This window comes from Buceros rhinoceros, unplaced genomic scaffold (genome assembly GCF_000710305.1).
Source record: "Buceros rhinoceros silvestris isolate BGI_N320 unplaced genomic scaffold, ASM71030v1 scaffold27589, whole genome shotgun sequence".
In the NCBI taxonomy this organism is placed as follows: Eukaryota; Metazoa; Chordata; class Aves; order Bucerotiformes; family Bucerotidae; genus Buceros; species Buceros rhinoceros.
In genome coordinates, this window is record NW_010432590.1 from 23,039 (window position 1) to 37,574 (window position 14,536).

The 14,536-nt window shown below is 42.4% G+C and overlaps 1 protein-coding gene across 1 annotated transcript in view; it reads right to left on the reverse strand.

Annotated features, from left to right (window-relative positions):
* EPC2 (enhancer of polycomb homolog 2 (Drosophila)) overlaps nt 1-13,419 on the reverse strand; it is a 29,109-nt gene extending 15,690 nt beyond the window's left edge. The window contains exons 1-5 of the mRNA XM_010143838.1: nt 13,266-13,419; nt 6,764-6,909; nt 3,813-4,019; nt 2,903-3,051; nt 2,383-2,515 (exon numbers count right to left, since the gene is read on the reverse strand). Of these exons, the coding sequence (XP_010142140.1) occupies nt 2,383-2,515; nt 2,903-3,051; nt 3,813-4,019; nt 6,764-6,909; nt 13,266-13,365 (735 nt within the window). The 5' untranslated portion in view covers nt 13,366-13,419. The remainder of the gene's footprint in view (nt 1-2,382; nt 2,516-2,902; nt 3,052-3,812; nt 4,020-6,763; nt 6,910-13,265) is intronic.
* Between the last annotated feature and the right edge of the window lie 1,117 nt (nt 13,420-14,536).

The window sequence follows — 14,536 nt, forward strand, 5'->3', positions numbered from 1 at the left end:
ACACATAATGCAAAATTTACTCAAAACATTAAAACCCCCAGAACTTCACTGCTGATTGTCTTCACAGCTATTCATTAATAAACGAGGTGAAAGCTTACAAGCCAACAACTACCCAAGAGGTCGCTTGCTTTGTAGTACACGCAGTATGCTGGAATTGGAAATGGTGTTCCAATTATTTTCTGAAATCTGTTTCCTATGGTGAGTGCTTTCAGTCTTCTGACCTGCTCAGGTATGTTCAAAAGAAATGATCTAATTTGTTTCTTGTATCTCGGACAGTTTCTATTTTTCACAAGATGTAATGTTATACTTAAGGTTTTTTTTTTTTTAACATAAACCTCTGTAGTAAAGCAACTCCAATATTGAACTGTTTGCTTGAACACAAATGCTATTAAATTCCAAAGCTTTTAAATTAAAGGCAACATTATTTCACTTGCTAAATTCTCAGTTACAAGTAAAAGCCGGTGCAGTTTTGAAAAAGGGTCTACATTTCCCCAAATTACCACTGATCAGTGGCTGACTGAAACTCCAGTAATGGAGCTCAGCTTCATAACCGGAGCTGGGAAACCTGAGGCACAGCAACATTCCTGTGTGTGAACCACGGGCAGGGAGCTGTGTTAAATTCCATCTCCACAAGGTGTCGTGGGTGCTAAATACAAACTGCACAAGGTCTGCAACGCTCCCGCCTTACCATCCCAGTATTTTATAGCTGGTCTTTCAGCTTATTTTCTCAGAAACCGTGTCTGCACTCAAAGTTGGGTGCATTTTTTCCCCCGTCTTATCAACAGTGGAACATCAAGTCTCCTTCTGTTTCCCTGCTGTACTCAGTTCAATGAGCTCAACCGTAGCAATGGCATTAAACGGTCTGCTGTGGAAACTTGATTTCTGGTTTTGGTTGGCTTGTTTTAAAAACACGACTCTCTAGTATTTCTGTTTTAAAGCGAAGATAGCTCCTAAGAAGGGACAAAAGATACCTATGGCTTAAGTAACAATTACAGGAAACACGCTATGAAGAAGCAGTTGTTCTGCCCATCTTATTTCTATTTATAATCACGCAAGTACACCAAGATTGGAAGCAGTTAATTTCGCAATTAATGCCCTTATTACCTGCAAAACCCCCCCGACCCTTACTCCTAAGTAGTCATTTTAAAAACATTAACCTGAGATGAACACATTTGCTGGTACGGCTCCCTGCAGGGTAAGCTGCTCATGACCAAACCACTATCATTCATTTAATTCTACTGGAACCACACGTCACCAGAACCAGAGTCCTAGTCGTGGTCAACTATGATCCTCCAGAAAAAAGTACTTTTATTCTCTCCTGCACAGATGTAACGACTGTCCTTGTACACTCATGATCTTTCTGTGAAACATTACGCTCTGACTTGGTACTAGATCTGAGCAGTGACAGAAGATACAGAGTTCCCTTTGACCTATTTATTTTTTTGAGTGGAATGTTTCTTCACGAAACAAGAAAACACAAAACCATTAAAGTTCGGTGTTTCGAGCTATGAACTATTCTTCTATCACACCTTCTCTGGATGTTACTAACAAGGTCAATCAAAAATGAAACCAGATCTATTTGGTTTCTGTACAGATTCTAAAAAAGCGAAGGAAGAGGCTGTCACAGTAGGGTGAAGTACAGCATTCCACACCGACACCAGCCTTAGAATGACAAAATAACTAGCGTGTGATACGCGGCAGCTCAAGCCTTTCACCAATCGCTCCCATTCCCAAACTGAGCCGCCACTCCTTCCACCTTCCTGTGTTTGCTACTCGGCTCATTCTGAGGGCCAAGCAGCGGCAGATAGAAAAATGCCCGCTCAGTACCAACAAACTACTACGAAGGGTTTGTAGAACATTAGCTGCTTGCAGCCTCTTTCAGCTGTCAACAAGATCTAACAGCCGCATTGTCGTGCTGGGAAATGTTACTAATCAAAGGTCGGTCAAACAGCTCAGACTAGTTTCTCAAATCCTCTGGCATTTGAGCTGAAATGCAGTAATATCTGTCTTTTCAGGACTGTCTTTGCACCAAGGGCCAGTTAGTGGTCACAGACAACCCCATTGGAAGAATTCATTGCTCCAGCCTCCCTCTGAAGGGAGAGGAAAAAACAATTCTCTGTACTTCACACATTCACGCTTACATCATCTTATAAGGAAAGAGACAGAGCTGAGATGGAAGGGTATGACAGCGCTGCTGCTTAAAGACAGCAATGCCAGCCAATCCTTTTAAAATTGAGGTGGGAAAGACAACAAACATTAACCTGGACGCAGACTCCTGGTCTCCTAGCGTCAAGCGTGGCAGCCTCCCCTCAATGCAAACATCTGCCGAGTATATGCAGAAGAATGATGAAATAGTACGAGACTCGCAGTAGCAGAACTCACCTTAACTTTACATTCTTGAACTTTGTGATGATTTCCGTTGTGAAGAGTGGATGGAGTTGTGCTCAGCTCCTTTTCAGGTCTATTAAGCTTCACTTCATTGAGGATTTCACCTCCGTAATCACCCAAATGGTACCTCAAAAAAACATGATTAAAAATATAATACTGCATTTGCACCGGGAAACATTTGTAAGACACAAACCAGGCAAACAGTCTGCATAAACTCCTTCTATTTTCACTGCTGAAGTTTACAGTGCTACCTAAGTCTTCAACCATGCACGTGTGCAGAATCACAGGATTGTTTAGGTTGGAAAAGCCCTTTGATCTCCTCGAGTCCCCCCGTTCCCCAGCACTGCCGGGTCCCCCCTGCCCCCCAGCAGCACCTCCACATGGCTGGGAAATCCTTCCAGGGACTGCCCTAGCACCCATACAGCAATAAATCACAGGGGCTGTTTTCGAACCTATCTGATGAAAATTAAAACTCTGGTGTTCTAAATGATACAGATGTAATTTGCAACTTTACCTTTTCTCAACAACTTCTAACGTTAAATGCAATAGCTCGCGTTTTGTTTTCTCTCTTCTCTTAATCATCTCCAGAATTGTTATGGCTCTGCTGAACTCTCTTCTCAACTTCAACATCTTCTCATAAGAAGCCTCATCGTTCTTTCGATTCTATTGAAAGATTAAACAAATCTTAAGTCAAAAAAGCAAAACCTGTGAGGCATAAATAGCAAAAAAACCTACATTTTGCTGCAGCAAGCGAGAATCGTATCAGCACACTCAGAAACAGCTTTTCCTAAAGCATAACCTAGCTGGTAAAAAAAGCACAAAAGGGAAATGAAAACCAACCTAAGAGTAAGCTGAAAAATAACTTTTCAGCCATTTCCCCCATGACGGAATCATCTTCTGCTCAGACTCCGTTATCAACCCAGTAGAAGTCTGTCAGAACACGGAATTCAAGACTTGCTTCCTAAAACACTTTTCCCACCTTGACTCTACACAGTAAGATTGTGCACACATTATGCACAACACTGATGTAAAATGCTGAGTAGTTACAGATTTCCCAGTTCAAATCAACTCATGCCACAAATACAAAAACCGAATGAATCACTCCACAACCAACATAAAATCATTTTCCCCTTTTTCACAGAACGAGAAGTTTGTAACCCAGCAAGTCCCACAGCTGTTTAAGTGCCAAGCTTGAGTTCCAGCTTTCTAGAAAATGGTGAGACTGATGTGTCTATGGAGAGCTGATGGTTTACATGTTGGCTACATCACTCAGCAGGTTTGAAAGTGAGCTGGGTGATCCAATATTGTGACTATTAATATCAGTAACTGCGGATCCTGCGAGATGCTGGACAGGAATCAAAGTGGTTCCCATCACTGCAGGATTTACAGTGACAAATTCAGAACAGCAGAGTGTGGCCAGTCACCTTTCTTGTCTGCATCTTCTCGGTTCTCCTCCGGAAGGCAACATAAGGGTCGTTGTTGGTGGAGCCATCCCTTTTTTCTTGTTTAATTTGGGGGATGAGAGAAGGCCCTCTGCAATTCTTACGCTTTCTTACCCAGTAGTCATATACGGCCTTAATAAGGTAGTCATCCTCATTTAGCAGCAATTTAGCTTCCTGAAGTGTTACAAGCTGAAACAGAAAATGCAGAAAGTGCATGGAGAAAGTCACCGCGTGTTCAGAGCTCTTGGACACTTTTTAAATAAATTTGATTCTTTTCCAGCACGGAAGAATAAAGGGAGTAAAAAACGTTGATCTAAATTGAAGTACTTAAGCCATCAGTTGGGTCTTCCCAAGTTAAATAGGTAAGATTCCAACTTTTCTGAACCAGCATCAACATCTCTCAGAAGCTTTCATACAATAGTCTAGAACATCATCCATCTTCCATGAAACCTGAAAACACTGTCTGAAACAATTACAGGCACAGGAGGTAACTACAGTCTGCAGATTATAATTAGGGAATCACTTCAACCTGACTATTCTTTTTCCAAAAGAAAAAAAAAAAAGACCTTTCTTACTGGTTAGCCACTGTTTGTATGATTCTTTGCAGTTGATTCCCCTGGAAGATATTTTATTGTAGAAAGAATATATTCCAAAGTAAAACTAGGTTTAATTTTTCCCCCAAAATGTATACTTTGTGATACAACAGGATAATGATTGTCCCTGTTTCCTACGGCCCAGAGACACACTTAAGTTATTCCAGCAGGAGGTACTTAAAACACAGGTAATTAAATGACTTTCTTTTTTTCTTTTTATGCTCAGCTTTTTATGTGGAAATCAGACTAAATAAAGGCAAAACCCATCACTGACTAACTAGTACATTAGTTTAACATGCTCACATTATCTTAAATTCATTCTTTCAATAAAAAGAAAATAGTATCTCTAGTATTACTTAAAACAGAAGTTGGACAGTACTTCATCTTCCCCTGAATTTGAAAATTTAAAATTTGCGGTTTTGCAACATGTCAAACTGTGTTAAATCTTGTTCCGATGTTGGGATAAGCAGAAAGAGAAACACCACATTTCAGAAAATACAGATATCCTATGTGCAACCATTGCTACTAAAGAAGTGTTAATTCCATCCAGAATAGAATAAACCCCTTGCAATCTGCAGCAGAGTTAGTTAGAAAAACACTAAATTGTTTTTAAAAGAAAGAAAAGGAGGTCACTAATCCCTCTGTGCTTATGACCTCATAGAGCATTACAACAATAGTTGTGTCTATCAACTTGATTTTGTGTGCAGCTGATGCACACCTTAAACATCATTCCATCACTGGAATTTTGCTTACAGATAATTTCAGTTTTGCTCTTAAAAAAAAAATTAGAAAAATTGATTCTGCCTTGAGTACACAGTTAAGAAAACTTATTTTTTTGACCTGCTTGCTGGTTTGTGCAAGAGCCACCGGTAGCAGAGACGCAGAGTCCCTACATTCCCTGCTTACATCAGGTTATAAAAGCACCTGCGAGGAAGGTGTTCCCACCAGCAGCCCTTCAGATGTCAGAGGTAAGTCACAGAAACTGTGAGTGAATTGTGTAGCAGCCCCAAGTGGGATTCAAGAGCAATATAACCCCATGTGGGGAAGGAATCTGCCAGGCAGCCAAATGTGTCTTTCCCACTAACCTGCAAGAGCTGCTTCTACCTCACCATTCCTAACCCACAGAGAGTGCAGGACGGAACTATTCAGCATCAGCTGAAAATTCTCTGTAGCCCAAAGACAGGACAAGCAGCTTGAACATACACACACACATCACAACTCCCGAAGTCAGGCACAAACTCCTACATGGGAAGCCCCATGGAAATTCTATCTATAAGGAGGGATTTCTCCTTACACGCCTCACCTTCAAGAGGGAGCCTATGTCGTACGAATCAATTACAATGCTTCATGTACTCATAAAATCTTGTGTGTCATGGACTTCCTTCAATAAGCACTTTCTGGTTTAAAATACTCTTCACTATTCTAATGCTTTGGCATTATTTACATTTAAGGAAAAAAGAAAGGGGCAGCTGCTGACAGGGAAAAATCCATGTTCTTACAATTCTTTATTTTAGGAAAGCATCTTTCAGTTCTTAAATTTAACATCCTTGCTCAAAGAAAGAAAGATGAAACTAGCATAATAAGGATGCAAATTAAACCTAAAAAGTGATAACCAGAACCGCTTTAACCCCAAAATAGGGGTATCTACATCAAAGCTCTTAGACATCCTCGTACCACACGTTCAACAAGTACCACCCGATGGCCTCTGCAGGTTTTTTTCTTCACATCCCATCTTCTTAGCACAGTAAGACATTTTTACCTAATCCTTGTTAAAAGCTGCAAACATCCATCTCGCTGAGAAACAACTACCTATTGCAGACCTGCTCTTCAGAAACTGATCCTTCAGATGTAATTTCTCACAAACGTTTTGGGCTTCAAGACCATTCTACAGACACCAGCCTCCTGGAACACCTCAGGAACTGACTATTAAGATACTCGCACCCTTCTGATAAAATAAGTGACTGAAATCTCCACCAGTACCAAGTGAAACAAAGAATCTGGATTCTCACGTACATTTATGGGTAAATCTACACAACTACTGATCACCACAAGCTTCTTCCACACCAACACAGGCAAAACAAGATGGTGTAAGCTCTCCGCTTCTAAGACACTGTGGTCAGGAGTTACAATTTGAAAACAACTCCCCTAAAAGCTCCCTCTTCATCTGTGTTTTCCAAGTTCACAATAAGAGACGGCAATGTGATTTCTGTGTAACTACAGACTCACACAAACACACTTACCCTGTTCGTAGGAAGTAAAACAAACACAACCCCACCCAGAACCACTCCACCAGAAAACCTCAGAAATCAGAGAACATAGTTTCTTAACACAGCCCAATACCTGACTAGAACTGGCTTTTTCAAGTCTGTCAACCATTATTTCAAACTGCAGCGGCTTGATCTCCATCTTCCGATTTAGTCTGTTCAGTAAGGTTTCGTCCTCAGAGTCCATATCATAATCTGGCTGTTCATTGTCCAGGTTAAAGGCTGAAAGAAAAATAGACATGCACAAAAAACACTGAAATGCTTGCAAAGCATATACCACAGAAATACAGAGGCACGCATCTGACAAGCAGAAATCCAAAACGATCAACAGTCTCAGTTTAGCACATCTCTGCCATAACTCTGCTTTCTTTATGGTAAAAGGTTCCCCCATGTAACAGTAGTTAGAAGTTCCTTGTCTCCTTCGATTCTCCTCATGTTGGAAGTCAAGGCCTCATTTTATTTTAATTGACTTGAAGAGAGGACAGGAGAAAAAGATTTAGTTTAGAAAGTACCACAGAGGCATAGAAATTTCAGTGTATCTTTGCAAAACCAGAGCAAAAATGCTGGAGTACATGTTCCTATAAAATTTCAGCTGCCCATTTTTAAATTGTTCAACACACCTCTGGAGTCTTAAATTACTTAGTAGACTTCAGTAGACTAAACTTTTCCCTATCCTCCTCCTCCCTCAACTGTAATACACTGTAAAAATGCTAGACCAGTCCTGTGGGAATTGTTACTTCTTCTCTAAAACCAACTCAACGTTAGATGTAGAACATGAATGTTCCTCCACATCCTTCAAAGAGCACGTTCCCGACCTTACAACAACACTCATCTCTCTATTACAGATCGTGCTATTCGCTGCCTGTGTGTCGCTATTCACAGACACACTTTCTGGTCCGACTTTTGTTCGGGTAACACAGCAGAAAATACATTTTACAACAAGTACAAGCAAATTGCATGCAACAGCAAGAATTCTTAACAGGCAGCTTCTCCGGCCTAACACAGTACTGAAAACGTCACCAGGCTGGACTGTGCACTGGAGAAGAGAGACTGGTGCAATACTGGGGTGACTACCCCACACTCCTGTTCAAAGTTTGAACAGCCAGTGACTAGCCAAGTATCGATGAACTAGCTGCCACCTAGCAGTGCTGGACTTGATGGAACCAGTCTGCTACACGTCCTCTTCAGCTCCCATGAGCTTTGTTACCTTCTTCTGCATGGTCCCTGCAGAGCCAGCTGGGAGCATGGAGTGCCGGCACCCACAGCGCATCACATCAGCTACATGCTGAAAAGAGGTGAATTGTCCCACCCAAGCTGTAACCCTCACACTCCTTAACTCCACTCTCCAACAGCCGACAAAGCTTCTCCCCCAGCACTGACCACCAGTTCAAATGCAGACCAATCACGTCTGACTCCACCAGTTATTCACCACTTTCAGAAGTCTGGTAGAGCTCTAGAGACAAGTCCAGCCTTGGCAGCTCATGCCTCTCCTGCAAAATGATGTCAAATATTCACTTCCCCTAGACTACAATCTGTACTTTGATGACCTCTTAAGCATAAACTGCCACTTCCACCAGAAAGGAAATTGCGAAAGTTTTTCTCCCCATCCCAAGACCATCCCCAGAGCCTATAAAATTACTGCAGTCCTAATGTACACTGTGAAATCACATTCAAACAGCTCTGCTCAAGGGAGAGGGCCAAAATTTTCAAGACCAGATATTGCCATCATTTTGGAAGAGCTCTCCTAACAATAAAGCTGGTCTCTCTACTCCAAAAAACCAGCTGTTTAACCATGCTCTCACAAATGAAGTGAGAAGGCACAGAAACTGTGGTAAACAAACATTAACTGTTTGTTTACTGTCAGACAGATGTTGATCTTACACTTCTGAAAAAATGTCAACCTTTTACCTGTAAATAATTCAGTCATCCCTGCAAACAAATCCCCTGATACAAATCAATTTTTCTGAACAAGAGTATCAGCCAACAGGAGGATATTCCTATGACAGAGAAGATGTGATGCTGTTCACCCGTAAATTGTAGGCAGTGCCAGTAAACTTGCCGTCTTCTCCACAAGTTCTTGAACCACGTGCCTTCCCAAACCACCCTTCAGAACAAAATCAGACAAGCTCAAGTGAGAAGCAACTAGGAGACACTGAGAGTAGCAAGAAGAAAAGAAAAAGCCCCACCACTCTATCAACAAGCAACTTAGAATCACAGACAGCTTTGGGCTGTAAGGGACCTTAAAGCTCCAATGCCCTGCCGTGGGCAGAGACATCTTGCACTAGAGCAGGCTGCTCCAAGCCCTGTCCAACCTGGTGCTGAACACTGCCAGGGATGGGGTATCCACAACCTCTCTGGGCACCCTGTTCCAGTGTCTCACCAACCTCACAGTGAAGTAGAAAATTAAGAGACCAACAATCGTCAAGAATGTGTTAAAGAGTATTAGTGACAAGGAGGCGAGATCTCCATCTCCAATGAAGAAAGCATATTACTGCAGTGCCAGCATCTAAAGCGACCTTCTGGCACACCGCAGTTGAAAGTGGGGAAGTCCCTCTCTCCCTGCACACTGTCAGCAAGCTGAGCCAGTTTGCAGAGGTATCCAGAAGCATGAGGACCAGTTCAAGACACATAGGGATGTATGCAACCAGAAGTGGAAGAGGGAAAAGTGGAACTCCCCTTCTGGCTGTTGTATTGGTATCCAACACATACCTGGCCAGGAACAAGTTACAGCAAATAAATTCAGTCTCACGACCTTATCCAAAAGGACGTTACTACTGTAAGAGCAGCAGCAGCAGCTCTGTCTCAGACCCTGCTTCCCACACCTTCCAGCAATGCTTTCGTGCTACTTTTCATGCCCTGCAGTTACCGATACAGTTTGCTCTCAAAGCGCAGGGGTTTACAGGAAGGCCAGTTAACCACGCTGAAGCAATGGAAGCAATGCTTGCATTCTAGTGCCTGTTTCAGTGCAGGCAGGAAGGTCACAAAGCCTCAGCAGCCTGCGGAGGTGGGAGTTATCAACCCCAAGCTGGCTCGCCACAGCTTTGGGACACTCGTGAAAGTGTCCTCCTCTCCTGAAGTCCATCTATTGCTGCTCTTTGGAACGTATTGTCAGCGACATTCTGATTTTTGTATTTTCCCCAGGCACTGAGTGAACTATACTTGTTCCAGGAAAAGCCATTATTCCTCCCGGAGCTGGCCTCTAGCATGGCAGCTTGCTTGGCTTCCAAAGCTGTCACAAGACACACGTGGTTTATGTGCTGTGTGATGGGACTATCCATCACCACCCCCTGTTTCTGCTCCTGCCATAGCAACAGATGCAACTGCTCAGTGGTTACATGGATTAGTGAGGAACTAGACTCACCACAGAGAGGACTGTATTGCGGATGACCTGCTACTAGTTCATGTTTCCACAACAACCGTGTAGTTAAAAACGGATCATCTATATCCCTTCCTCCTGGTAATCTCTAGGAGATTCTGGTGACTGACTGATGAATATGGTTTTCCTACTCCAAAACTTCTGCACTGCTCCACACTGCATGTTTCAGAGCACACTGCTGGACAGGGTGAGCCCCGCAGTGAAGTCTACCTCATACAAATGCTCACAACGAGTGGGTTTGCTAACTGCTGTTGCAAACCCAAAGACCCAGTTTACATCTTCTGCCACTTGAACCACTCCTGACAGCAGTATCTGTCAGACAGATTTGCTTTTGTTTACTTGAGCTCCCCTAGGAGCTGAGCTTACACTAGCTTACAGAAATGCAATTTGTTTTTAAGTTAAGTCACATTAAATTTGGTTTAGCTTAACTAAATCAACTAATTTAATTTAGCTAACTAAATTAAGGCTGTGGTTCCACAGTCATTTGAAGCTGACACAGGCATAAGTTACCATCAAAACAAGCGCTTCCACTAGCTTCCCTCCCAGGAAGCCATGCTCCTACCCACACCAGCAATCACAAAATGAGCCAAGCCAGAACAGTGGTAAATACGGAGGTTCACCTAACCCACAAGTGGAAGATAAACTCTCTGCCAGATCACTTCAGAGCGAGCTTACCCATGAACGCAACGACCACCAGAGAGGTGCTGGCACTAAGGAAGGAGTGGGCAGCTTTGATCCTGCTGGCAGCAATACATCTGTGCTGACCAAGAGCAAATGGAAGAACCACGTCATGGTAATTAGTCAAAGTAGTATCAACGTAGCAGAACACCACCTCAATGGTGAGTTCCTGCCACAAAATACTCAAAAATGTGGGACAACACGATGAATGGCAAACAAGTTAATGAAGATTATTTGACCTATATACGAACAACTGGACTGTGTAGCTTAGGATAAAGCATTAGTTTGGCATCATTACCAAAACAAACATTTTTGGAAAATTATTAAGCATACTGGAATAATTAGAATAGTTCAAAGCTTTTGTTTTATATTCAGTTCAAAGTCACCCAGTTGGTGCTACCTAGGTCAGTAATACCTGGAACCACCCTTGTTCATGAATTCCATGCCTCACAAAGCAATTAACTTCTCTCTGCTTGGAGCCACTGGCATAAATAAAAGAATTGTACTGGTAAACTGAAAAACACTAAAATCCTTGGCTACCAGATGAACAGCAAAACATAACTCGCTAGAAATAACCACCACGAAGTGCGGACTACAGTAAGTGGCCTCTTGGCATCTATCAGTTTATGTAACTTCCCTGGCCACAGTAAGTATTGTTGCTCTTTGTGCTTTTAGCATTAAAACAGAATTTTTAAGCATTTGTGTGGCATAGAGCTGCCTTGTATCACACCTACTCCAACCCGAATATGTGGGAAAAATTATCTTGGAGCAGTATCTGATGTTTATCTTCAGCTCAAATACCTTCTGTAATTCTGTCCAGAAAGATCGTCAGTCTCAACAAGACAAAGAACATTTTGGCATAAGATACTTAACACTTTTAGACATGTTTATTAACAATATTTACAGTGTTTCTGGCAATGTCTAATAAAGAAAAGAATAAAATACATTCCTATTCAGCAGCTTGGTTTCAGTTAATTCAAGCTGCCTGGCTTGCAGGTTTGCTTCTTCTGTTTAGAAGAGAATGACTTCATCTGTTTCCTTTTGCTCATTTCTCGCGTTACCAGTATGACCTCTGCTGTATCACAGAGCATCCTGAGCATCTTATTTCCAAAAACCTCTGATTTTGTAAATGCATGGAAAAAACGGGAGACTTCACCATGTTGGTGAGAAATGATGCCAGGATCAACACATAGCTGGGTTTGGGTTTAAGGATCTTTGCCTAACTTCAGTTTCAGCTGTCTGTAAGCAGACAGCACACAAACATAGAACACTTTTCCTCCTCAGATCTACACAGAGGAGAACAGCTTCTTGTTGAGGCAGCTGAAAAAAATGTGCGAGGAACAGATTATCCACATGTTCTGCCTGGCAAGATAGAGTTCAGCAAGCACAAACCCGAAACTACCAACCAAGGACCACGTTGCTGTTCAAGGTGCTTTCGCGTGCCCCTGTCCATAGTCTTTCCAGTTCTTCTAAGAACCAAAACCAGGAACCAGTGATGAGACAAGCTCTCTCTGCACCTGGGACCTTTCTTCAGACCCAGTACTGAATCTGTGCTGTACCATAAGGACTGATAAGCCACTGCGATGATGGAATCTAAGGTCTGGCTGCAGAGCTAAGTCCTGGGAGAAGACCAAGTCACAGAATAACCCCTAGAACTCAGGCTACAAAGGACAAACATGATTTGTGCGCCAAGGAACAAGTGAATGATAAATGCACGTCTCTTGTCAACTGAGGATCAATCAAAAACAGTGTTAAAATTAATCCAGAGACCACCATAACTGACCACAGCTTTCCATTAATGACTTATATCTTTGAAGATGTAGAAAGCTGAACTCATGCAAAAGAATACTTCCTTTTATCTACAAAATAAGCTCAGAGTTCGCTACAGAAAGGGAACTCTACGGTTTTAGCTAAACACAGAGAAAAATGATAGCCACAGCCCAGAACACATCCAACTCCATCGTTAGCACTGCTGAAATGGAACCTTCAAGAACTCTACTACAATCAAGAGCATGAAGGCTGATTCCGTTACAGAAACTCTTCTGTTCTACTGCTGTCCATTTATACAGGACTTCTGAGTTCACAGGCATTCCAGACTCATTCGGCCAGCAAGACAACCCCTCTTCCACTCCCTGCATAGTATAAGCAACTAGGAGGCCGCTACGCTAGTTCAGATGGTCCTTCTCAGAACCAGGAGAAATGAAAGAAAAGAAAAATGGCTTGATCAACAATACTGGATGACCAACCAACAGGGCCAAGGCTGGCAAGCTACCAGACACAGACATACACTATCAGCACTGAGCCCATAAACAAATACAGTTGCAAAAACCTCACGTTTACCTTCGACCTTAAACTCTTCCAGAACTTGAGAAGAGATACTGGCATTTACATATATAAATTCCCCTTGGATTTTTGAAGTCCTCCCACTTTCTGAATATTGCAGCAACTTTGTCATCAAGGTTATCTGAAGATTATTCAATTTAAGTATGGGGAGGGAGACCAAAACCAACACTTGTTAACTTACGCTGAATGTGAATGAACTGCTTTGGTTGCTTAAACTCTCCTTTATACAAACGATTGTAATAGTTGACATTGCTCTCCGCTTCGGGGACTGGGATAACCATGCTCTCCTTCTTTTCTCTGAAAACTTGTTGTGCTGAGATAGCCCGTTGCAAATGATGTTCCTGCAAGAGAAGAATTTCAGAGTTTAGTTATTTAGGTATGAGTACATGGAAGTGCACACCAAGACAATCACCCTTTCCTTTTCCACAGGAGACCCTGATAGAAGAGTTGAGGCTTTACTGTACTTTTGAGGACAGAGGGATGCTTGCCTCAGGACAGTGACAGCAGAGGTGTTCTCCATCATTTAGTATACCGTGGAGTTCCTAACTGACAGGAACCTTAGAGCTCTGGTCAATGTAAGGCAGAACTACAAACTCATGAGGAGTCTGTTATTCAGAAAACAGCCCACACCTTCTACCAGACCTGGAACGAGTCAAACATTCCAATGACACAGAATAACCACAGTAGACAATTAATGCTGGTATAATCCAAACCCATCAAAACCTGTCACAAAGAAAATTTATGCAAGATCAGTTAACAGATGCATACAAAGTCCTTTATAAAGTATTACGAGCAGAAAAAGAACAGCTAATTTCACAGTTCCTGTCTACCCAGCAATTCCTATTGGTGTACTTGTTTTAGAAGTTCAGCTAGTCAAGAGCAACAGACGGAGCAGTGCTCCCAAAGTAACACCTGAAGGCAGGGACACCCTGAACAGGTACCACGTCATTTTATCCTTACAGGAAAGGGAGCCAATTGCTATAGAATCATTTCAAATAAAACACAGATTAATTTTCAAACTCTTCTCACACAGAACTTTGAGTTAACTCAGTGAAACTCACCTACTGCTCTAAGTTAGCAATAACTTGTGTCTTTTTTCTGAAAGATTTTTCATGAATACTCGTGTTAAACTTTGGCAAAGACAACAGTACAAATGTAGCACTGACTCACATACTGCCTATGTACCACCTGAGCACAGCCACAGAACATCCGATATGAACTGACCAGCAACACAAGGCACCAGGCTGGCAGATGATGGGATGAACTGGAATGCCACCCCTCCCACTGACCCTCTCCTTGTGCCAGAGCCTGGCTATGTGTATGCCTCAGATCCTCTGGCAGAGTCTGCTCGCACCACTACAAAAAGGTCTCGTGCCAAGGCTCCAAATGACCAAGCTGACACATGCTGCCTTCTGTGTGTCCACTAAAGAGGAAGAGAGGTAGTCTTCAGCA